This window comes from Taudactylus pleione, unplaced genomic scaffold, assembly GCF_031769625.1.
Source record: "Taudactylus pleione unplaced genomic scaffold, aTauple2 ptg000454l, whole genome shotgun sequence".
In the NCBI taxonomy this organism is placed as follows: domain Eukaryota; kingdom Metazoa; phylum Chordata; class Amphibia; order Anura; family Myobatrachidae; genus Taudactylus; species Taudactylus pleione.
Genome location: NW_028284856.1, coordinates 11209906 through 11236127, shown reverse-complemented (window position 1 = coordinate 11236127; position 26222 = coordinate 11209906). Strand labels below are relative to the sequence as shown.

Genomic DNA, 26222 nt, shown 5'->3' with positions numbered 1-26222 from the left:
GTTCCCCTGTATCCCTGTGAGCCAGGCTGACCCTGCCTACTGTATCCCATGAATATACAGATATTTGCTGTTATTTTCTAAGATAAAATAGGTAATACAATTGGATTGGTTGTTATTAGTTTCAATCAAGGGTATAAACCATACATGCTGACATTCTGGCTGCCCCCTCTAGGAGGGGGTAGCCATGTCAGCATTGCAGGGGGTAATTGTGGGCTGCGCGGCGGTGTGGCAGTGCGATTGCATAATCGCAGCTCCACCCTCTCCTATACAATACCGAGACTTACGGCAGTGTGAAGCAGGGGGCGGGGTTAAGATGACAAGATTCAGTGCAAATCACATCATTAGGCCCCCCGGGTGCCCACTATCACTCTTCTGTGGATGGCTGCCCATAGCGACTTTATGCAGGTGGCACCCAAACCAGGAGACTTGCCATCCTTTGCTGGGAACCGGGAGTGCCACAAGATTTTCAGGAGCCTCCCGGCCATTGCGGGAGAGTCGGCAACTGGCATAACTACCATGGGTACAGCGGGTATAGTTGCTATGGGGCCCCCATCTGATGGGAGGCCTGTCTTCCTTGTGTGTCCCATGTTTCTGTTTTTGCCATTGGGCAAAAGATTGGGTCTTTACAAATGTTGGTATAGGGCTCATGAATGGCTAGTTACACTCCTGGTTACAATACCTTCTCATGTGCAACAGTTTTCACAAATATCCTCACCGGCATGTAAAAAATGTATGCACTAGATATTTAAACCTACATAATAAATAAACACTTATATAACAATGTTTTAGCTACTGCAAAAATCAAATTCACCAACATTTCATAGAGAAGTATACTGAAATGAACACGCATGTAGAACCATAAGCTTAAAGAGGAACATTGAAGAATAAGCTTCCAGGACAGACACACGTGTAACTCACAGATCATGAATCAACTATTAGTTGTATGTAAAAAGATTTTTAAAAAAGAGTCTCCTGTTGGTATGGATAACCAAAGATAAACCCATTAATAAATATTCAAATATAGACACTTATAAAACAAACACCACACACATATATGACAACATGCTGTATGTGACACAGCAAAGTTGCCTTTAATTAACCTAATTCTTTAATTAACCTGCTAAAAATCTAGCAGGTGCTGCATGTCTTCAGCTAATTATGAAGGGTCAGAAAGAGGCTTCTAGATAAATAACAGTCCTCTGAGAAAGGGTTTTCTTTTATTATTCTTTAGGTCAGCTTTTTATTCCCACTCCTAAGCACAATCCTGCCATAACTTTCCTATGCATACACTCTCTCTGAAGAAAAATGAGGTGGATATATGTGAGGTTGATTTTAGTCTTGTTACTGTCTGGTTTTATACCTGGAGAGCTATCAATCGGTGAGTCAAAAAAATCAATAATGTTCTTGTCTCCCCTTACTAGAATTGCACTTAATTTTACTGCTGTCACCAGGAATCTGTGAAACTGGTTATCTTCACTGTCCATGATTTTGAAGCAACTTAGGGGCCTGTGTACTAATAATTGTGGAACTACTGTGATTATTAAGGTTCCATATAGTGAGGGATATCTTAATTTTTAATGAAATGATCCCCGCTATGTATCAAGGGGAACTCGCAGGGACTGCGGTTGTGGTAACTGCCGTCCCTGTGGGTTATATCGCCGTCATATTGTAGAAGTCTTTCTTTCAAGTTTGTGAAATACTTCTCCTGTGGAAGCTGACGCTGCCCATGTGCACAATGTCAGCTCCTGCCGGAGGCTGCAGGAGAGAAATGGAAAGATCTCTCTCTCATGCTTGTAACCCTCCATAGGCTTAAAGCAGTTTACGTTATCTGAAGATGGTATAAACTACCAGGGCCGAACTCCAAGAAGCTTTGCTTCACTTTTTGAAGTTTGGGGCATAGGGGTCAGATTGTAGTCCCTACTGATAATAATGGTTACTGCAATTTGCAGTGCTAATTAGCATTTTAGCATTCTGCCAAATATTTCTGTGAAGTCTCCTGTATTGTGCAATTTGAAGTGTAGTTGTAATATGTCCTTTGCATAGTAACTATTGTGTGTGGTGTTTGTTTTTTTTTTTTTTTTTTTTTTTTTTTTTTTTTTCTTTGCATAGTATTCTGCTTGTAATTTTCACTAGTTGTGCATTTCATATAGTTCAAGGGCTCACATCCAGCACTGACAGCAAAGGCATAGGTACTGCTACTATGGGGCCCACAGCTGAAAGTTCCATGGGGTTTATTCAATGACACTTTTCACCTGCTTTTGTAGAAATTAACATTCATTAGGAAGGTAAAGCAGGAGATATCACCGATATGTCCTGCTTCCTGGATTGGCCCTCTATCCCCCCATACACTAGTATAGGGACAGAATTAATCATGCTCCGAAAATACAATATTTTCCTCTGCCCCTGTCCAGCTTCTTCCGCAGGACGTCTGTTTCATGTGCATCTGTGACCTGTAGGTCACACAAGCGCACTTGTCTCAAAGCTCCAAAAGAAGCGGTGGAAAGATTCCCTACTCCAAAAGGAACAGTGAAACCGATTTTTGGATCAGCTTTCTCCGTGCCAGAGCAATGATGAATTGCTCTGGCGCTTGTGGCGAATTAGAATGTAATTATCGTGTCCATTCATGCCCCGATAATTAGCATAATTAATAGACCCCCATAGTGTTATATAAATTTGTCACCATTAGGAGTTATATAAGGGGCCTTATAAACAGTTACTTTGGGACCCACAAATATCTAGTTACTCCACTGACTAATAGGTTTATCTGGGTGCAGTGTGTGCGGGGCACACGGGCCCCCGGGTCCAGGGGGGCCCAGCACCGCACACCCTGCACCCATATTATTTTAAACTTACCTGTCTGTGGTCCCATGGTGGGTGTCAGCGCTGCTCAGAACACTGGAAAATGGCCACCGCTGTGTTCTGTGTATGTATAAATGTGTGTTATATATATATATATATATATATATTTTTTTTTTTTTCTCCTCATAATACACTGTTGTTGTGCCAAACAGCCCTTCGTGGCGTGCCGGCTACCAAGCATATTTTTTTTCACTTTTTTTTTTTCTCAACTGACAATCTTGGTCGCATTGTGATGCAACTAAACTATATCTATATGTCCCCAATATGCTGGCACTCACAAAGGTAGCTGGTACAATACTCCGGTGCCAATCCTTAAAATACAATAGATCAAAGACAGAAGAGATGGCACTTGCAGATTATTTAATTGGAAAATATATATTCAGGTGTACACCTAGGCGATGTTTCGGGGTGCAACCCCGTCTCAAGCCTACACCATTTTTGTCTGTTTTTTAATGGTGTTAGCTTGAGAAAGGGGGTTGCACACTGAAGTGTTGCCTATGTGTACACCTGAATATATAGTTTCCATTTAAATCTGCGAGTGCCGCCTGTTCTGTCTGAGATAGAGATAGATATAGATTTTGCCAAATGTAAATGTGACCACTTTCTTTCAGAACCACCCATGTGCAGTGTTATGCAGCAGTCTACATGTAAGGATAAATGCATTCCTATCTCTTGGCTGTGCAATGGAGAGAGGGACTGTCCTGATGGGTCAGATGAGCAATGTGGTAAGACCTTATTTCTCTATGGTTCGTGTGGATTTTTTTCTGTCGATTGTTGCAATTCCTCATTGATTAAACAATCTGGATATCCTATGTGGTACAGTACATCTCTCAAACTGTAATGAAGCCAATATGCAATAAAAAACTAAATGTTCATTATGTGCTAAAGTTCAAATATACACAAAGTGTGGACAACTACTAGACCAGGAGTATTCAAAATGCGTCTCTCCAGCTACTGCAGAAATACACATCACAGCATGGCCTGCCACAGTTTTAGCATACCTCAATGGCAAAACTGTGGAAGGGCATGCTGGGATGTATAGTTCCACAACAGCTGGAAGGCCGCATGTTGTGTATCCCTGTCCTAGGTTGATGTACCAACACATTCAGTTGGACTAGTAATTAATCTGCCTCTATCCCCAGAAGCAAAAGGTATTTGCTATCTGTGGTGGGGAGGGGTCTTCAGATGGTTTTGGGAAATTGATTTTCTGAACGATTTTTCTCTACAGTTGTAGCATGCCGTGGAGATACAAATGCATGGCAATGTGACAATGGAAAGTGTATTCCTGAAAGCTGGAAGTGTGATGGTGTCAGTGACTGTCTAGACGGCTCAGATGAAGCGGACTGTGGTAAGTATAATCCCTTTATTGCTCCAGTCTCCTGGAACTCAATTGTTGGCTCTGGCCATTTCCTTTTCCCTGGGGTATAAATACAAGAGTATACTGTCCCCATGTACAGTGGGGAGGATGGTAACTGGGGTGAAGACCAAATCCAAAGATCAGCTTCACAACTGTACAATTTAGCTGAATTTTGGTTTTCAGATTTCAAAGTTCTGTGTCTGATGCTCCTATGCCCATAATCAGAAGCTTTTTGGAAGAGTTTGGCAAAATAAGCCTTTCCGAACAGTGAGACACAATATGCAGCACCTGAACTTTGCAAAATGTTATTGGAACGACAAATAGAATTGTATGGTGACCTAACAAGAAAACCACTGTCAGATATGGTGATGAATCATTGATTATTTGGGTCTGTCTTACAGCTAGTTTTCTAAAGGCTCTTGTGAAAAATCAACGGCATGATGCTCCACTTTATGCCAGGAGATTTTAGGCCAAACACTATCTGGCTATGCCCAAATGCTGAAACTTGGCCACAGGTGGACCTTTTAGCAAGATGACCCAAAACACATCAAAATTCATACTAAAATGGTTTCAGGAACACACAATCAAAGTTTTGTCATGGCTGTCTTGAGATTTGAAACAAATTGAAAATGTTGTGTGCATTGAAGAGGTCAGTCCACATGCGCTGACCCAATAATATAAAGGACTTTTTTAATGTTCTGCCTGGAGGAGTGGTCCAAGACCCCTCAAGTGTTCTCCAACCTTGTTAAGCATTGCAGAAAGTGGTTCAGTGCTCTTATTCATGACGGGGCAGGTTTGCCAATATTTTTGGAACCCATGTTTTTTCAGAACATTGTTATATATAATTTTTTGGGGGGTTCTATATTATTGCTCCAAAACACACAAACTATACAGCTTACACTTTTATGTCCAAAATATCACTGTTTTATTGCAATGGTACTCAACTAGTAGTTTTCAAAATGGCATTGCAGAGCACATCCCTACTAAAACATTGTGTTCCCAATTTTTCTACCAATGTAGCACTGGGTGGACTGACATTGTCAGCTCAAACTGTAAACTGGACTCTATACAATTGGAGCTTCCATTCTCTTAAGAGTGTTCAAATATAGCACTAGAAGCTGCAATAATGTTGAATAGTGAGAGGAGACATAAGGAATAGTTAGTGGTGGACATGCAGAGAGTGGAGTGAAAAAATTGCAGCATAATATTAAAAAAAGGGAGGCAAATTAAAAAAAACTGTTTAGAAACTTATCACAGATGGGAGCAAAAGTGGAGATACAAAGGGACATATTTATAATTGTTCGCAATAGAAAGTTGTTTTTTTTTAGGCAGATTTCCACAAAAAGTTATCTTGGTGATACTATAGGCCGATAGTAAGAGACTGGAACTCCTTACTGGTCAGCCAGGTCCCCTTTGCTGGGTCACTCATTCACCCTGCACTTAGGCTTCCAGTTGCACATTCTACGTATAAATCATTCCACCACTCCCCATCATAGCAAATGTGCTTGTGAGTGCTCTACTGGAGCCTAGTATCGATCACAATCTAGGCTTCTTAACTCAGCTGGGGATGCCCAGTCCCTGTTCTGCCTAACCCATGCTATTATGCTGTCAATATCCTAGCACATGGGATGTGGGCGCTTAGATTAACGACTGGGGGGAGGTTTGGTTTAGGCACCAGGGAGGGTTAGGGAGAGAGTTAGGATACCTACCGACAGGTCTGTATCCTAAACCTGTCGAGATGCTTGTTTTTGACCACTGGAATCCAGAGCACCGGCATCCCGTACCCAACCCCTCATGCCTGCTGCTGCTAGTTGACTGTGGCCTATTCTTGTCAATCAACATCTGGCTTCCAGTTCTTCCTGCCTCTCCAAGCACAGTCCACCTCAGTACTGTTTATCTGTACACTCTGACCTGCCCGTCCTGATGCTGTGACATTTATCACTGCCAATACTCTAGACTGTACTCTTGTCCTATTCATCTCTCAGGATAAACACTGAATATAAGGCGGTCAGCAGGTCGATCCAAACTTCATCACTACTCTTGACCTGCTTCTCACTTTGACCTGACTACACCACTAATCACACTGCCCCTACATAGTGCTTCTATATTTGCCTTTGACCCAGCACTTTCTCCTGAGAGTTGGACTCTCCTGGCAAATGCTCTGAACTGTGACAAGAAACTGAGGCAATTGAATTAGCGTAGTCCTCCCTCCTCCCTCTACACAGACCTGTTGCTCCTTCCACATCAGGTACTCCTGTGACCTCTTTGCTTTGGGTGTCTTCTGCCATTGATTGGATTCTGCCCTTATGCACTATGGACTCACTTGAGCCCCCTGCCACTGGCTTACTTTAGCTTCTGCTTTTATTGTTTGTAATATTACCACTTTGATTTGTCTTTGCATTAAATGCTAATTATGTTTTTTGCTACTGTAAAACTGCCTTTTTTTCACCCAACCTGGCTTCACAACCCAAAGACCTTTCTCCTCTCACATATCCCACTATCCTACTTCATGGCCATTTCTTTCCCTGTAATTCTCTAACCACTGATCCTCCCCTTCCCATATTTTGCCTCAACATGGAAATGGTCTTTCTCTCCTTACCTCTCCTCTGAACCCTGCCTCTCTCTCCCATCCTCTCTAATGCTTCATCCCAAAACTAATCTTCACCAGTGTTTCTGCAATCCTTCTAATGTTATCCACTTAATTCTCATCTCTGTGAAATGCCTTGTCAGTCTGCAAAAAATTGATGGCCATCCAACTTTAACTCGCTCAACTTGCTTGTGATCACTGAAACTTGACTTTTTCTCCTGCTGATGCCATTTCAGGTGCTGTCTCCTTTCACCTTTGTGTTGCCATCTATCACCTCCTGGTCTTGTCTCCCAATTCCTTGATAATTTCTCTGCCTGGCTCCCTAACTTTCAGCAATCAGTGCTGCCCTCCTTCAACCTGGGATAATTTAAAGATGGTGATCCCTTCAATTCTGCTGAATCCAAACCTCTTCTTCTCCCTTTGTTCCTCATTAAGTTTCAGTGGACCTCCTCAATCTTACATCAGTGAGCACTATCTTGACTTGCTCTTAGTTCCCCTGTATGGTCTGACTTAAGGCCCCCACACAGAGCAGTTGTTTTTTTTTTTTTTTTACACGAATTGGCCATTCTCGATCAATTGGAATGACCAATCATAGTGTGTGTGAATGATGCGATGGACGATTTGTCGTCACTGATCCTGGCCGCTCCCCTTCACTATTTTTAAATGTTCCAGCAGATGCATTGTTTGCTGCAGTTTGTACAATATGGTTTGTTCAGGATTTTAGGGGAAATCGCAAATTACAACGGATCAGCAGTGATTCTCTCTCACTCGCTCTTTTTCATCTGGTACTGATGCCTGCATAATAAGGTTTGTCCTGCATACTGCAGAGTAGTAAACAACCATGGCTGTTCCTTAACATCTAAAGATCTTTTGTTTGGAGAAAACATTTGATAATGTGGTGACAGTGTTTTAATTTTATTTATTTTTATTCCCCTGAGGATGTGTTGATGTAACTATCGATTTGCACTCTGTCCAAATGGTAGTGCATAATAGTTGCTTGATGGTTTGAAGGTTCCTGTCTTTGTACTCTCCCATATCAGCTGCTGTCAGTAGTTTTCTCTCTATAGACTTCTCCCTCTTCTGTCCCAAAGTCTGCTCTCTGGGAGTCATCCTAGACTGCCCTATTTCTCCCCTGACATCCAGTCCTTCATTCTGTTGCTTTTGCTACATCTGTCATATTTCTAGTATCTCCCTCCCTTATCTACTGTAAGCTACCCCACTGGCCTGCTGAACTTCCACCTCACCCCACTTCATTCTTTCTTAACTCTGTTGCCTGCCTCATTTCCATTGCTAGTCTTTCTAGGATGGATGCAGTCATGATGTAGACAGGTGAAATATCAACATTCTACAGGGATCAGAGGGTTAGGGTTTGGTACTAGGGGAGGGGTAGGGAATACAGATATTCTTACTCACAATGAGCTGGTTATCAGGACATCACCACCAGACCTGCTGAACCAGGTAAGTTACCACTGGACCACCAGAAATGTTTTGTCGACATTCTAATCATGTTGACATTTCATCAGTGTCCGCATCCAGTCTTTCATTTGGCTCCCTTTCTACTACAGTGCCAAATTAAAGCTACTCTCATTTGCCTACAAAGCCACTCTTGTCCCTACATGTGTAGCCTAATTTCTACATACTCCATCCCGGCCACTTCTTTCTAGCAATTATTACCTCCTCCTCTTCCTCCCTGATCACCACTTCTGCCTCCTACCTTTGATTCTCCTGTCCTGCTGTCAACTTGTAGAGTGCTCTTCTACATTAAGTCAGACTACCACCTCCTTCCTTTTTTTTTTTTTTTTTTTTTTTTTTTTTTTTTTGTGTGTGTGCAACTTGCCTACCTTATCTGGAGAGCAAGTCTTTCTCCTACATTTACTCTATGGAATTATTTTATTTGTAGACTGCAATTATGTATATATGTAAAATTTGTCATGCAGTTTATGCTTTGTAATTGTGTGTTTTTAGCCTTGTATATGGTGCTATGGAACCCTTGTGGTGCCATGTAAGTTGACGATAACACTGGTAGGGATTGTTCCTCAATTAGTCACCCTACCCCCAGTGTGATCTCATTCATAGCTGCTGTCAGCAGTGTCCTTAGGTAAATAACAGCAAACATGATCTAGTGTAGGGTGGTTACCCTTTGATAAAAATAATAAATTCAAGATAGTTTCCGCATGTTGAGCACATAATCTATAAAAGTGATCTGAGAGCAGGCACAAAGATTTGTGAGTTGATTGTTTGGGGGTGTGGATATAGTTACCAATCACCTTCTCACTTGAGTAAGGGGTAGTCTTGTAAGAGTCAAGTTTGGCACTACTAAGATAATGGCATAACTGGGTATTTGTAGTTTAATAGTATGGCTATTTTTTTATCATTTAACCTTTTTAGTAAGTGTCTTTTATAGCTTGGCATTCCAAAATGTTAATGGTGTTATAGGAGTCATTTAATTCTTCATTACCAACCATTTTTGGATGGCAGGTCTCTGTAGACTAGAGAGACTCTTTAAAGTATAACAACTTTTACTGTATATATAAAGTGTTAGTGTTTGAGCTCACTTGCACTGCTGCAACATAAGAAATTTCGATAAGTTGGCAACCCATTTTTATAGCTACGATAGCAGCTTTAGTACAATACTGGAAAAGATCTGATTCCTCTCTCCTATGGCAAATAGTGTCTAAGGTCCAAAGAAGCTTTGAAATGGAAACTTTTGGGTTTAAATATTCCACCTCAACCTCACCCCCCCCCCCATTAATTCAATGGCGTCCCTGGTATGATTTCTTTGACACTCCTAACTCAATGACTACTTCAGCTAGTATTTTCTATACTTCAAACCAGTAATATTATTTAATAATTATACATGTCCTTTTAGTAGTTGTGTGTACTCCTATTTTATTTCCTTCTTTTTTTTCTCCCTTCACATTATTCCATTTTTTTAATGTTTGTTGTATTTTGTTATAATGTATTGCAGATTATACTACAGAATGAGTCCATATTGTTGTTTCTATAAACTTTTGTTTATTGATGTGTATGATCTGTAATGTTAAAACAATCTAATAAAAACTATTTGAGTTTAAAAAAAAAAAAAAAAGTTGCCAAGCCAATAGTAGTTGTATGCATAGCATTGTATGCTTTCTATTCAGACTGCATTGCTTTTGAAATTTGAAGTCTTCTTTTTTTTTTAAGCTAGTAGTGTTTGTGTGTGTGTATCTATATAATGCTACTTGCCTCTTTCTCTGTTAGCTTGTTCAGGTAACAAAAAGCAATGCCCCAATAATGGTGAATGCATTGATCTATGGGAAGTGTGTGATGGCCACAATGACTGTGAAGATGGTTCAGATGAGCAGAACTGTTCCACAAAAAGCTGTATGGCACATCAAATGCAATGCAAGAATAAGCTATGCATTATGGAATCCTGGAAATGTGATGCAATAAACAACTGTGGAGATTGGTCTGATGAAGAGCTGTGTGGTTGGTATCTTTTGGTCTACCCCATAGTATGTTAGACAGTTAAATTCTACTTGTCATAGTTCCTGTGTGTGTAATAAATATATATTTACAACCCAAATCAAGGGATTGTTTAGATGCAAAACTGTTCATGTTACAGCGAGAGTGGCAATAATGCCTTCAGAGTCCCAGAACATACGATATGAATCACTCATGAAGTGTGTTCAATAATATGTATATACTGTAACATTCAACTGATGGACAAATCATCTTACAAGACCTCAGAAGATATGTAAGAATGCATTTAATTTTATTTATTTTTATTTTTTTTGTACAGATACTTGTGATGGGCTTTTTAAATGTGGAGATGGAAAATGTCTAAATCTCAGCCAAGTCTGTGACAAAAAGAGGGACTGTGAAGATGGCTCTGATGAAACAAATTCTTGTGGTGTGTACTGTATTTGGGTTACTAGAATTGTTAGCCTAAACTTTTTTTTATTTACTCTACAATGCCTTTTTAGAGCTTGGCTTTTATTGTTTTAACAGAGAATCCACTTTCTTGGCAGAAATATGAGCTATCTTATACTGTATGGTGTTCAATTTGCTACATTACATGAGTCAGAGTATCTACTTGTAGGTCCAGCAAGGCACTACAATGTGCTAATTATAATGGTGCGTACACACTGGGCGATAAAGTGGACGACTGAACGATAACGATATCGTTATCGTTCAGTCGTCCATTTTTAACATCAAAAAGATGAATGACGACGACGCGCGTTCCCGCGGGTCGTTCGTCATCATCGTTCATCGGGCTGACATGCAGGCCAACCTGACGATCTCGTCAGGTTGCTGCATGTCGGGGAATGGGGGAGAGAGCCCAGCGCTGAACGATATCGTTAATGTCATGAACGACACTGAGCACAGCCTGTCGGGGACAACACTACACGATATCGCTCAGGGAGAATATCGTGTAGTGTGTACCCACCATAACTCTTGTTTCATCAAATTATTTTAAGCTCAAATTATCACGACTGGAGAATCCTTGCTTTCTCTATAAATCATGTGTTATGGCCATTGCACTTTTTTTTTTTTTTCGGGTCTCTGGTGGTACCACTATTCTGGTTACAGATGCCTTTAAGGGTTTCAATTGTTTGTTTGTTTTTTTCATAGAAAACTGGTTAAGACTTTTTTTTTATTCTACATTTTTTATTTAAGTGATGCAATTATCATTTGAGGGTTTTGCGGCCGCCGTTCTCATAACTACATCACGAATGTTACAGGTCGTCATTGCTCTGATGCAAATGGAGGCTGCATGCAAGAATGTGAAGACGTTGCAATGGGTGTCAGTTGTTTCTGCCAAGAGGGCTGGAAGCTTCAATCAGATAATCAGAGCTGTACTGGTAAGACTTGGAGGTCCTATTCTGCAAGGGTGATGGCAACCTCTAACCAGACTCTGGTCATGCAAAGCAGCAAGGTGTTCATCTTGCTACCTAAGCATTACATTCTGGATATGATGACCTGCTGCTGATTTGTTGGAAGGAAAAGCCTACCTGCAGTAATTCAATACATTTTGTTGCATTTACTCTGCTTTGTCAAGGTTTGCTTATTCTTAACCCACTTTTGGTGTATATTGCTTTGATGCTGAGTGACTCTGAATGTGTTAGATATACTGCTTCCTTGACTCTATAAGGCACATGAAGATCTACTGCTTCCAACATACTCATTTGCTCTCTGCATTATGGTGTCTACAGCTAGTGACATTGATGTAAAACTGTCCAAGGCATATTTATCATAAGGGGTGTATTTTGCACATGCTTACAATTCACCACCACACTTTTTTTTTTTTTTATTTGCTTCTACTATGACATGTACATAGTGAAGATGTAGACCTACAACTGATTAGCATCAATTCCTAAATTTGAACAATTGTGCACCAGAATACTTTTTGTATAGTTTCCAACAGGGAGGGCTAGGGAACTATGTTGGACTTAAACGTGAAGGACCCACAAGGGAAATGCAATAGCAGGGGCACTTGGGGTCTTGGTTAACAACTGGAGGGGTGTGGCCATCTCACAAAGGATGTGGTATAATGTTATGCAGCCTTGGATTAGAGGCACAGCACTGCTGTGTAAGAACCACTGACTTCTGTTTACTCAAGGGCCACTGTGCCACATAAAACAAAACAAACCATGATGAACACAGTCCAAATTGTTTTAGATACTATGCTGGTGAAAAGCCATTAACCTTTCTGACACTAGTAAGAGGCTGTAGTACTAGAATTATAAATAAATAAATCAAGCACTCTACAGATATCTTGTAACTGGAATATAGTTGCTTAGTCTTGTATATTTATAAGTTTACGATAAATGAATAAAGAATGAAAACATTAAATATAGATTAAACACTGGTTCTTAAGGTCTCTACTGTATTTGCATTGCAATTACGTGTATTAAAAACCACCAGCCATGTAATTAAACAAACGTGGACATTAGATTTTGCTGTAAAAACCAGGCAAACAAGAATTTCTCCAATATAGTGTCCAGCTTTCTGGAGGGTTAGGTAAGGGATCCTGACAGCCAGGATGCAGACTGCGGAACACTGACAGATTTCTGTAAGTATCATAATGTTACCCCTCCCGTCCGGCCAGTGGCGTAAATTCATCCCAGATGCCCGGAGGAAAGTTATAATTTGGTGCCCCCCCTTCAAAAAAAAAAAAAAGGAAAAATAAATGGTGCATATCTATCTTATATATATATCTAACTGATTCATATCTATCTCTCATATCTATCTTTCCATCTATTTCATAATACATGGTTATGGTGGCTTCTCAGGTACCGGGAAGAGGTGTCATGTATTGGGCGGCCGTGATGGTACACTCCGGGTACATAGTTACAGTGCTAAGTGGGATGAATATATTGTGGGCAATGGAGGAGGTGCCCCTTCAGTGCTGGAGCCCGGCGGCAGGCGCCTCCATTGTCTCCCGGCACCCTAATCCAAACTCCCTAACTCTCCCCCTAACACTAATACTTCTGCAATCTGTATTCTGACCGTCGGGATGCTGTTGTGGGTATTGTGATGTCTTTAGCCTGACTTAGGATGCTGACTACATCCATTTCTGAATCTTTATCTGTGTTGCCAATGTGGCAAACTACAGTACAATAAAGCACTAGAAATGTTGGAAAATAAAAGCATTGAAGTTGCCAGATTGGGTCATAATATAGTATTTTAGGACAATTAATTTAACCATGTTTTCTCAGATTGGGGGAAAGGCAAAATATGAAATAAAAAAAAAAAAAAACCATTTTAGACTTAACTTGGCACAAGTACGGGTGCCCAGCCAATACTATGCAGCATTGACCCCCTCTTGGTACTTCTGGCCAGCGGGTACTGGAGGAAAAAGTGCCCCCTTTTTAGTCTCAAGAGGTTATGTCTGATGTTCTGTATTTAATGAACAGCAATAATCTTATCTTACCACTGTTTTCACTGTATCACTCCATGGTATTGAGCAGAGCTCCAAAAGCGGGGTTGGGGGGCTAATCCTTAGAAGAACCTGTCCTTGGAATGTTAAATTTCTAAGTGAAGATTAAGACAAAGCTGACAGAAACCCCAGAAGTTATACAACATCAAAATGATAGTATAGAGTAAACAACTCATTCAATTGTTATCTTGTATTGCACCTTTAGCACATAGATGAAGACTTTGTAATTGAACTGGTGTTCTTCTTTCCAGATATTGATGAATGTTCTATGGATTATAGTCCTTGTCACCAGCTTTGCACTAATTTGAATGGAACCTTCAAATGTGGTTGTATTAAAGGCTTTCACCTGAAAGGCAAAACAGCCTGTGAAGCTGTAGGTAAGTGTAAGGGGAGAATGTAAAGGTATTAATTAATGTGGTCATTAAGAACTATCTATAAATCCAGCATTCTGGCACTCGCTGTTCAAGAAATATTACATGACCCAGTTGCCATCCCATTTATTATGTCCTAAGTAATATTATTGAGGGTGGAACTCTGCACACAAAAGGAGGCAGACAAGTTCCTCAGTAGTCCCACATTTCAATGGTTATGCATGGTTTGATTATCTTGGATGAAAATTAAGAATGATCATTTACCTAGATCATTTATCCATATAGGTGAATGATTACATTGCTTTATCACTGATGAAAATGAATAATCATAGAAATTTGGACTACTGTGGAACTTGCCCTACCTACAGAATGTGTTTTCAAATGGGTTGGCATTTCACTGATTTTATATTAAGGAATATTTGACAATCTTATATACAAAGATGTGGCGGGAGTGGTGCAATTTTCTTTTTTTCAATGTACATTGCAGGAGGGAGAGAGAGATCAATCTATTTATTTTTTACATGATTATTCCTGCTATGTGCTAACTAACTCGCAGAGACAGCGGTAGCCATAACTGCTGTCTTTGCAAGCTACATCTGCGGCATGTTGGAGCAGTCTCGCATATAGTTTCTGGAGCCACCTGGAGACTGAGAGAGAGGGGTTGTATACTGAATCACAGTACCATATAACCAAACGAAGGTGTGTGTGTGTGTGTTTGTATATTTTTATTTTTTTCCTTTTATCTAATGAAAGAAATGTCCGCTATTGGAGGCATTAAATGCATCTTTTGCCCATACACTAGACTGCCCTCTTGTGGGCTGGATCAATATTTGAGAAAGGCACCTATAAAGTTTCCTTATTACACAATTATGCTTTCTCGATTGCTGCCCCAGCCAAATTGGTTCTCTTTTTTTGAACCTACTCTTATAAATTACCGTTCATCCCACTCTCCCAAACACCAATTAAGTGGTAGTTAAAAGGATTCATTGCCTTTAACTTTATTACTTAACCTTTAAAATTGAAATTAACCTTAAAATTGAAAGTTAATTGTCATGCTTCATTTTAATGGTGGATATTCAAAGTGCACATTTACATTTAGTAATATAGCTATAATTCTCTGTAATAACTTGAAATGTTTGATAGATTAAGTTTTCATTTTTCAGGAACCGTAAGTGTGTGATAATATTATTTAATGTGCTGATCTATAATGTGCAGTAAGAATAGGAGTCTTTTTTGCCCCAGAGACAGTGCTGCATTTGTGTGAACGTCAGGGAAAGTAATATGTTTGTGCTCTTGCACTGCCTGCATTTACAATAATGGTAGTGATGGGATTATAGTTTACAACTATGTAACTTTGCTTGCCGTTGTTAACATTTTCTATCATGTAGCCTTGCAGTGAAATCTATTGCATTTATTAATAGAAACCTAGAATTTGATAAAAAAAACCACTTAGCCCATCTAGTCTGCCCTTATTTGAACCTTTTGGTAACCTCTATGACTATTTGATACTTAGGGGTCTATTTCTAGAACAGTGAAAAGTCCTGGTTAGCTGAAACGGGGCTTTTCATTGCTTTCGGCAATTCATACAGGGGGTTACCGTGGAGAAGGTTATTCTTTCTCCAGTGGACCCCGCTTCCTGTATGAATCGTAACACCATACTCTTGTATGGTAAGTGCAATTCATAAAAGAACTGCAAGTGGTTTTCCATTCCTCTGCTGCGTACAGATACGCCATATGTATGGCGTAATTTGTACTGCGAACAGAGCAGGGAAGTTGCATTCTTCCCTGCCCTCTGGCACCCAGTGCTGGCTTCGACACCCCCCCCCCCCCTTTTGCCCAGCATCTATTGCAGCTGGTCTGATGTGACCTGCTGCTCTCAGACGCATGTGCAGTGAGAAGCATACTAATTGGGCTACCGATATATCTGTCTTCTCACTGCTTCCAGGGATTGCGGAGGGGCCAGATAGCTCACAAATATGTCCGACAGGTAAGTCCACATGAATGGCTAATAAACGTCACTATAGATCACATTGATGTTGTGCAATATAGTGATATGTTTCATTAGCCTCTTCATGAATAGACCCCTTAGTAGTTTGTAAGGATGTTTTATGCCTATCCCAAGCATGTTTAAATTGCTCTACAGTATTATCCTATACCACCTCTGATGGGAGGCTATTCCACTTATCCACTACCCTTTTCAAGTAACTTTTCCTCAAATTTCCTTTGAACCTCCCTTTTGAACACCGTATTCAAGATAAGGCCATACCAATAACCTATACAGGGGCATTATTACTTTCTTCCTGCTACTGATTTCTCTCCCTATGCAACCAAGCATCTGACTTGCCTTTCTCATTGCTTTGTTACATTGCTTACCTGCTCTTCAAGTTATCTGAAATAGTGACTCCTAGGTCCCCTTATTCCTCTGTAGTTTCCATTATAGTACTATTGATACTATATTCAGCCTTTAGGTTTTTGAGACCCAAGTGCATGATTTAGCATTTTTTAGCATTTAAACTACAGTTGCCACTTTTTTTCTTTATTCAGACCTAGTCTACCTAGGTCCTCATTTGCTATACCCCTCCTAAATACAGGTGGACCCTATGCATTTTTTCCCCCTGTATTTCCAGAACCAGGGGCGGCGGGGGGGGGGGGGCGTCTCACACTGAACCGTTCCTGCATCTGTGTTTATTTTGAGACAGATGCATGCATCATGGATCTCCCCGTGTGTGTATCAGTTTTTTTTTGTTTACAAATGACGCGGCTCAGGCGCACGATACATCGCAATTCATTAAAATTCACAGCATGATCAGCATACGAATACGACGGATAATATGGGCTGCACATCTGATCATAAGATACGTTTTAGGAGCTGCAGGAGCGCACCTCGGATCGTATCCTACTTAAAAACTACACAATCTCTACATGATTCATCGTATGACGCGTCAAATATCGGCCCAAAATCGTGCTAGTGTATGGCAAGCATCAGACTCCTTCTGTCTGAGATATACCCTTGTCCTCATTATTCTAAGTCTGCTTACATTTCCTAAAGGCCCCCCTTTTTTTTTTTTTTTTTTTTTTTGCTTTCACACTAGTTGATACTACTTTTGTGAAACATACTGGCTTCCTTTTCCTAACCCTTTTGATACAAAGGTCTGTTGCTCTAGTATTGCACTTTAATTTTTCCCACCTCTCCTGCACTCCCAAGTTCCTTCAATCTGCCAATTAATCACTTACACATATCCCCATCTCTGCAAAGTCAGCCATCCTAAAATCTAACGCCTTTTTGTTTGTGTGGCATGAGTTGGTCCCTATCTTTATACAGCATTTACATCTGATATCCTGTCACCCTTTGGGGGAGATGTATTAGCCATAGGGGTCTATTTACTAAGCAGCATCAGGGGACAGTGAAAAGTGATAAGGTGCCAGCCAATCCGCTCCCAATTGTCATTTTTCAAACACAGCCTGTGAGATGACAGATGGGAGCTGATTGGCTGATACCTAATCACTTTCTTATAACTTTTCACTCTCTCCTAACGCTGCTTAGTAAATAGACCTTTTAGAGTGATAGTGGAGTCTAAGTACCAACCAATCAGCTCCTGTCAGTTTACAGGCTGTTTGAAAAATGACAGGCTCTGATTGGTTGGTGCTTTAGCACTCAGAGCCATAACTAGACATTTTGTTGCCCTGTGTGAGAAATGGTATTGGTACCTAACCCCCCCCCCCCCCCCAAAAAAAAATACATAAATAAAAATGGTTGCTGTAATTTAGGATATTGCTCTCCCCACCCCCCATCCTGCGCCCCCAGATCATGCAGTGGTCACCTGGCCAGTAAATAAAATTATCTTTACTCTGGCAAAGATACGGTATATTAATCTAGTAGGTGACCAAGAACAATTCATATTACTGTCTATTGGTCACAATCTAAGTAATTTTAGAGCACAAAAAGGGGGTGCCACATCATGCATCTAATATAAACAAAGAATTTATTACATAAAAGACAGAAACTCCAGGTCAGCGTGTGTGCCAAAGTAGATGGTCTAGAACCACCACAACCATAAATGATGTATATCACAATAAGGCTGGAGTTTCACCCGAACATCTCCAGGATCTAATCCTGCCAATCAAGAAGCCGAACAGTAACAGAGGGTCACGCCAGGCCCCGCCCCAACATGTTTCGTCAGGAGGCTGGCTGGCGTTGTTCAGAAGAGTTTTAAATATAAATTGAATTACTGCTTGTCACAGATTGCAACAGTGTTCATTAAAATAACAAACTTCTAAAACGCATATGTTTACAACAATACATCATTACAAGATATGATTACAAATATAATGAATTAAAAATATACTATCTTAAAAATAACAGATCCTACAATGTACCTGAAAGATTAAAACTGTATACACCAGTGTATAAACCAAAAAATGACATCAAATAAGGAACAATCAGTTCCATTATGAACAAGTGGACAAAGGTTAAACAATTCATTTCCTTAAAAACAGGGTAATATCATACCCCTCATTTAATACACTGGGATGCAGAGTATTTAAGGTGATAATACAAAAAGATTCAGTTTTTTGGTTAGTACGTCTTCTCTATTACCACCCTTCATGTCTAGTCGAACATGTTCCAGTCCCATAAATTTCAATGCTGTTTGATTATTACTTTGGCATTTCTTAAAATGCCTGAGTACACTATGGTTCTCTTCTCTACACCTTTTTTTATATTCCTAAGATGTTCTAGGATCCAGATTTTTAACACTTTGTTTTACCTACATAAAATTTCCCACACCCACATTGGTAAATAAATTACAAAGGTGTTATTACAAGTAATTAAATGTTTGACCTTAAATTCTTTTCCTGCATTACTCCTGAGGACTTGCTTAGCAGATGCCACAGGTAAAAAGTCCCTCAGTTTTCATGAAGAAAACCAGACCGGTTCCACCCTCAGGGCTGCTTTTACGGCCATGTTAGCACTCTCCATTATATCACACTCCAAAGCTTAGTACATCTCACCCTAAATGAGTTTTCTGTCTAATATTGCGTCTTTCCACAGTAAACAGAGTGCATACAATGAACATGCATTGCTGAGTTGACGATATATGGTAAGGGAAACTCCTTAAATTACTTGACAAGCCCTCATCTGGGAAGATGAGGAACCTCTGACCATTGGGGCAATCGGTCTTGCTAAACCTCTCCAGGTGTGAAACTAAATCCAAAGAGAGGATGTCTTAAGTTAGTAGGCCTGTGTGTAACATTAGTGTCCAGAGGGCCTTCTTCCAGGAGCACTCTAAAACTCTGGTATAAAAGAGGTATTAGTCAGCACTCAAAGTTCTGGATCTGACCTGGGGATTGGAACAGGGTTCCAATCCGGATCAGACCCAGAACTTTCCCCTTTCAGACTGCGGCGCCGACCCATGGTATTCCCGAGTCGGTGTCGTTCACACCGGAGCCAGGTCTGTAGTGACCCGGCTCTTCGGCGTTGCAGTGGACACTTGGAGATGTTTTCACCAAGTGCCACTGAAGCCGGCCAATCGGACAGGATGTGGCACGATCCGGGTCATCGTGACCCGGATCGAGCAGTTTACACTGCAGGGTGGCATGGGAACGACCCTTGGCCAACCCTGCAAATTACCAGAGTTGGGATCCCCGCGTCCCTGGACCCGATTGGATCCATTTATACAGACAAAAATCCCGGGTTGCTGCGCATCAACCCGGGATTTTTAGGTCTGTGTAAATGGGGTTTATGTGACACTGGGCCCTCCTTGATTTGGAGCTGCGTGCACTGTACACCCTGCACCTATAATAGAAACCTTGTGTGCAGGTGTTCCATGTGAAAGTAAAATGCCTTTTTCTCTTTAGGTAATGCTACAGTAATTTTGCTGGCAAAAAAGGGTGAAATTGGCATAATTGATGCGAGGACTAGTGACTACCAGCATCTGTTCTCTGTTCATGGACAACCTTCTGCTGTTACTTATTACTTGTCTAGTGAGTCATACTTTTGGATTGATGAGAAGAAAACTCTTCAGTCATTTGTAATTGGAGGAAAACGGTCTGTCTCCCTATATCCAGGTACATATTTGACTTTTGATTTACATCTAAAGCATACCAGTTCTCCCTATTTGTAAAGATGGCTGTACTACAGTATATTGAGTTTTGTACATATCCACATTGCTGGAGTTCTCCTCTTTAGAATAGCTTGGCATGTCGCCTGAACCAGCATTACAAATTGCATCCAAAGTCTTTGTCATTTGGTCTGACACTGCAACACAATAAAAAGCAGATAGGGTTCAGTTATCAGGCTGATGAGTTAACTGGTTACTTGACTGAAGCTGAATGTATGTAGATATCAGCAGGCTACGCTAGCCTACGCTAAATTGGGCCCACAACTAGCAAGTATTTTGCAATCAGTCTGTTTTTCCACATAACCAAGTTGGTGAAAATCACACATCTGACCAGAAACCAGATAATCCAGTTGCAGAATATTTACAGATCAAGCTTGTTGGCTTATCCAACTGTGCAGGAGACTTAATGCATTGTAAGAGAAGAGTCTGGGGGAAAAATGTGCATTCAGGGGCGGATGGTGTAACAATTTTTGAAAAAACTGTACTTGGTAATACTCTGGTTCGTACTAATGTCACTAGTTAATGATGATGGATGTTCGCACCGCCGGGGCACTGGGAGGGATCCATTTACAAGGGTTTGACCGCATAATAGATCAGTCATCATATCCCCAGTGTTGGTTGATCATTTGACAAATAGGCTGTTGCTGTTGAATCCTGTTTTGGACGGGTCCATCTTCTGTATGTCATTGTAGTAATGTTTCATTAGTTCTGTCTGAGAACCTCATTTGTCATCAAGTGATAGTCTTCTCACTCGATACTAATCTTAAATGGTTAACTGGTGCACCAACCAATCGGCTCCTAACCATTGTGTTTGAAAAATGACATTGATTGGTTGGAGCACCATTTTGGACTAGTAACAAGTGATAACAAAAATATCACCCTTCCATAAATGAGGCCCTAAATATTGCCTATAAAACTTTTTTTTTTTTTTTTTTTTTCTGCAGAGGTTGTGAATGTTAATAGTGTATCCGTAGACTGGTTCACAGGTCAGCTATATTGGGCAAGCAGTGTGGAGAAGTCTATCACTGTTGGGCTGACTAATGGACAGGGGTATGTTTTCATTCTTGAAAAGGACATTGTACCAGATCAACTTACTGTGTTTCCCAACAAAAGGTAAGATATACATTTCTAAATGGATGCTTTGTGACATACTAACCTTTTTTTTCTTTTCTTTTTTTATTTGTAGATTTTAAAGGATTGAGTTGCATGTTCAGGTTGTTTAGACATACAAATATTCTGTAATCATTAGTGTGCTGGGAAGTACAAAGCATTTCTCTTTACCTGAACACGTGAAGCGCCATCAGTCACTGGAATTATACATTGTTAGTACAAATATCCTAGTCTGCAGTGTAACACAGTTGTATAATACTGTCCCAGGCATCCAGCTGTGTAATTGGTTGAAGAGTGAGTACAATGTACATTTGACTCTGATCAATGAGTGGCCCCAAATGGAAGCAAAGAGGATACTTTCTCTCATCCTATTATACCACTCACTGACCCATGCACCACAGTGCTATATAGTAATTGTAGGAGGACCAGTAATCAGTCACTGCGCTTCTCATATATATAGATTATAGCATTCTCTGATCTAAAAGTGGAAATCCAGGTTAAAAATTAGGCCTACATGATTTGAAAAAAGTAAAGTGTTCACATTCCCGTTTGGTTGCATTATATTTTTTCCCCAGATACATGTATTGGATAAACCATGGCAAAAAAGGAAATACAACATTAGAGATGGCTGGCATGGATGGGTCTGATCGACATGTGATTGCATTTGTACCCATGGAACAGCCAATAGGTCTTACTCTTGATTACATTGCATCTCGTCTGTACTGGATCAGCGAATACAAAGAGGTATTTGTAGAAATAACTTTAAGTTATGCCAGAATGTTTCTGTGGTGTAAGCATTTCTAATACTGGGTAGATAAGAGAATGAGCCATACAGTAATATAATGGACATACTGCATTTTAATGCTAACTTTTTCCACTATCATTTTCAGTGATCATAATGTATTTGTGTTTGCAGTCCCCCTTGGTAAATTAACCTGAAGTCTCTGCCTCTTTCTGGTTTAATAGCAAATGTGTTTGTAAATTGTCAAAATGAGTGTTTTAATCTTATTTTTCTTACTGGGGTAATTATCAAAGCTTGGAGACAGATCAAATTGTAACAGATAAAGTACTAATAAATACGATTCTAACTTAAGTTTTACATGCTGTATTTGAAAAATAATTGGTTAGTATCTATCTCCAAGCTTTGATAAATGCCTCTTGTAAAGGAGAAAAGCCATGAGGATTTATTCAATTAGCCATGAGAATTTTGCCACTGTAATTTCAGTAGCATTTTTTTCAGTCCCAGAGCAGCTGCAAATTTCTAATTGGTTTAATAGGCCAATAATTACTAGCCATTTTTGAGGTGATATTCTGAACTCAGAATAATGGGTTAAAGTGTGGGATAGGTATAAGAGGGTGCTGTATGAATGGAATCTGTGTTTTTAAGATTGCAAGTGGGAGTTACAGGTGTCATTTTTTTTTTTTTAAATAATTTTAAAAAGTGGCTTCAAATAAAGGCTTTTTTTATGCACCCCAATTTAACTATAGCACTTATTTTAATGAAAAAAATGCTTTCTTTCATTTGTAATTGTTCCCCAAAAAAAATCAGTCTCTTAAAAAAAAAAAAATTAATTTCTCTGTTTCTAAAGCTGGGCATACATGTCCAGATAAAATGCCTGTCAGACATTTTATCTGGCAGCCTGCCAGCCCGCAGGTGTGCGGCATACACTGTGATATCTCAGTGTATTAGCCCCGACATCTGCGCTCCACCCCCGGGGGAGGAGACTTTTCCCTGTTCCTTCCATGGGAAAGAACACAGGAAATGTCTGTCTGTCGGCCGCGGCTGGGCATACACTGTCCGATGCAGACGGCATTTTAACTCATAAATATCGCATTGGACAGGCATGCTGGACAATCCAGCATGTCCAACCATTTAACACTTGGTCGCCCACACACATGCTACAATTATCGGGGCGATCTGCAGATATCGAGCGGATCGCCCCAATCATTGTAGCCTGTATGGGCCAGCATTAGGCTACAGGCTGATTTCCGTATTTATATTTTATATATTTTTTAATATTTTTATTTCCACATGATTATGCAGAAAAATTCATACCCAGTTGTTTCAATTGGATAGAGCGAGAATAGGAAGAGTGTATATCCACACTAATTAAAGATTGAGGCACTACAGCTGCATTCATTTTTGCCACAAAAAGCTTACACCCAATTGAATATACCCCATAACCTATGTTTGCTTGTTGTATTACTAGATAGTCTTGAGACCTGGGTGGTAGAATCAGGGCCGTAACTAGGGTGGTACAACCAGTGACAGAGCACCGCAGGGCAGGGGGTGCTGTTTTGCCCTGTCAATTCTCCTGTTTATTATCATTCTCACTTGTAGATTCCTCTTCTTTTATCCCCAGCATCTCCTGGCCTCCCCTATCTCTTCCCTGGCCCTTCCCCATGAGGCCATGGCCCTTTCTCAGGTGCACTCTTATGTTCCTATTTAAAAATATGAAGGGGGCGCCAATGCTCTCTGGCACAGGGCACCAAAAGTCTAGTTACGGCTCTGGGTAGAAAAATTATTATCCTAGTGTTTCCCAATTCCAGTCCTCGGAAACCCTAGCAGTGCATGTTTTCCATGTCTCCATAGCAAAGTGTATTCAGTACTGGCTGACTTGCACTGTTCGGGTTCCCTGAGGATGGAATTTGGGAAACACTGTATTACCCTCTAGATAGGGGTTCATGCTGCACCACTCTGGTTATTGCTCTGGCTTGTTAGGAGGCTGCGCAAAAATAAACTTGTCCAGGTTTCCCTATACAGCACAGGCCAAACTTCTGACATAAATAAAAGACATTTATATTATTGACTCTTATATTAAAGAATAAAACTTATTTATTTTTTTTAATCTGTTTAGTCCATAGAAACCATTAAAACAGATGGAAGTGGTAGATATACTTTCCCAGATGTACTGCATAAAGACCAGACTGTCCTGGGCCTTTCGGTTTTTGAAGAATGGTTCTTTTTGGCTGATGAAAAACAGTTGTTCTCTTTGTCAAGAATCAATACAGCGACTAGAGAATTATTTCTGAACACTTCAAACCTTTCTGCGTTCACTGTGCTACATGAGCTCCAGCAATCCATTAGTAAGTGGCCATTTGTATTTAAAAAAAAAAAAAAAAAGAGTACTGAAAATATTGGTGTCTAAGCGGTGTGAGGATTTCTCAGGTGCAGCTTAGAATGTGGTATGATGCATGAGTGGGAATGGTTCCAGTTCCACTCAAGGTTCATTTTCACCAGGTGACTACCCAGGTGCTAAGTTGTGGTTAGAACCAGCTTTCTTTTCTTCCTCTCATTGCCAGTTGTAACGTTGATGTGATTACAGATGAGATTAACCTGGGCAGAGTAGAGGTATAAGCAGTGTTTAAAGTGGTCCTAGAGAAGTGGGGGGAACTCTCCCTCCCCTTCTAAAAAAAAAGACAGCGCGTGGTCACAAAATAAATGGGCGTGGTCACACAATAGTATTCTTAATTCAAATTACACCACACAGTAGCACAATATTGATTCCCATTACACCATAGTAGTGTGCCTTAGTCATGTATGACACACAGCAGTGCCCCTTATACAATGCCCACAGCAGTAGAGCCCCTTATGCAAATGCAATGCCAATTGTAGTGGTGCCCCTTTTGCAGTGGCCCACAGTAGTAATTCCCCTAGTAATAGTGTCACCTCTGCTTACACACACAAAAAAAATACTTGCCTTAAGCCCCGCTTCTTTGTGGCTCCGGTCCGCCTGGCTGCTCAGTGTCCTCTGAAGTTACTATGGGAGAAACGTCATGTGTCTCCCATAGTGCCCGTGGGGGGAGCGAAGTCGGGGCTTAATAGTGAGCTCCAGCCTCTGGCTGCCGCTAATGCTGCGGGGTGGGAGCAAGGCGCCCAGCAAATGGAGCCTCCCTGCGGTGCCGGTCTAAGGTGGGTCAGAGGAGGCAGAACTGGTTGTCTCCAAATAGAAGTGATGGAACGCAGTTCTGCCCCGTTCCGGCCCACTTTAACCCCTGGGTATAAGTAAGATCTCAGGGTTATGACCAATGCACTTTTTTCCCTGAGCTCCTTCTGGAAAATCTTCTCTAAGGGCCATCTACTGTATTTAGCTGGTCTGCATGGAGATCTCTATTGGGGTAAAGAGAGAGGGAGAGACTCTGCTGCAGCTGCCTCATGGGTGTATGCAGGGAGCTGATCATGCTTGTAGCTACTTGTTTTTGCGGTGCTATCTGCCAGGCAGTTTTATCTCCAGGGCTGCATGTTCTAACTTCCTGCTCCTTGCCAGCCTCTAGGTGGACCACGGAAGGCAGGGACGGAGGACAGACTCTAGGAGGAAGGACATTTTCCCACTATGCCCACTTAGATGTAGAGAATGACGCTGGACACTGGCTGATGTCAGGGTCCTCCCCTGGAAAGGGGATTTGGACATTACCCTGGAGCAGCGCGGAAGTCAGGTGGAATGAACAGCCCGCGCCTATTGGATGAGATTCCGCCAGCTGTGATTGGTTGGTGAATGCTGCCGGCGGTGATTGGCTGCTGTGTGTACGCTGCAGCAGGCAGTCATCGCCGACAGAATCTCCCCAACCAATCGCTGGTGATTGGCTGTTCTGCAGTGCGCACACAGCACGTCCTGGGATTTTTAAACAGTCCCACTTGCTGCTCTATATCTGCCAGAGTTTCTGGTGCTGCGCCGTGGCAACCTGTGCGCCTGTACTGTAGATGACAGGCAGCAGCTGGCTGCCCGGCTGGGCCTATCTCTGTAAATAAGTGGGAGGGGCAATTGGGAATCCCCACTGGATTCGCCACTGCTGTCATGACAACTTGGATACAGAACCTCACCAGATTAAAAACCTTTACTAGTCCACTTTTTGCAGTGCAGTGTCTGCTAAAGTAGATGGCGCTAAACCAGTGTTC

General features: G+C 41.0%; 1 protein-coding gene across 1 annotated transcript in view; it reads left to right on the top strand.

Moving 5' to 3' along the window:
- The first annotated feature begins 1216 nt into the window (after positions 1-1216).
- Positions 1217-26222, top strand: part of LOC148505439 (low-density lipoprotein receptor-related protein 2-like) — a 77493-nt gene continuing 52487 nt past the window's right edge. The window contains exons 1-11 of the mRNA XM_088448388.1: positions 1217-1378; positions 3471-3584; positions 4088-4207; positions 10044-10271; positions 10585-10695; positions 11528-11647; positions 13977-14102; positions 19953-20162; positions 21160-21328; positions 21901-22069; positions 24184-24412. Coding sequence (XP_088304514.1) covers positions 1306-1378; positions 3471-3584; positions 4088-4207; positions 10044-10271; positions 10585-10695; positions 11528-11647; positions 13977-14102; positions 19953-20162; positions 21160-21328; positions 21901-22069; positions 24184-24412 — 1669 coding nt within the window. The 5' untranslated portion in view covers positions 1217-1305. The remainder of the gene's footprint in view (positions 1379-3470; positions 3585-4087; positions 4208-10043; positions 10272-10584; positions 10696-11527; positions 11648-13976; positions 14103-19952; positions 20163-21159; positions 21329-21900; positions 22070-24183; positions 24413-26222) is intronic.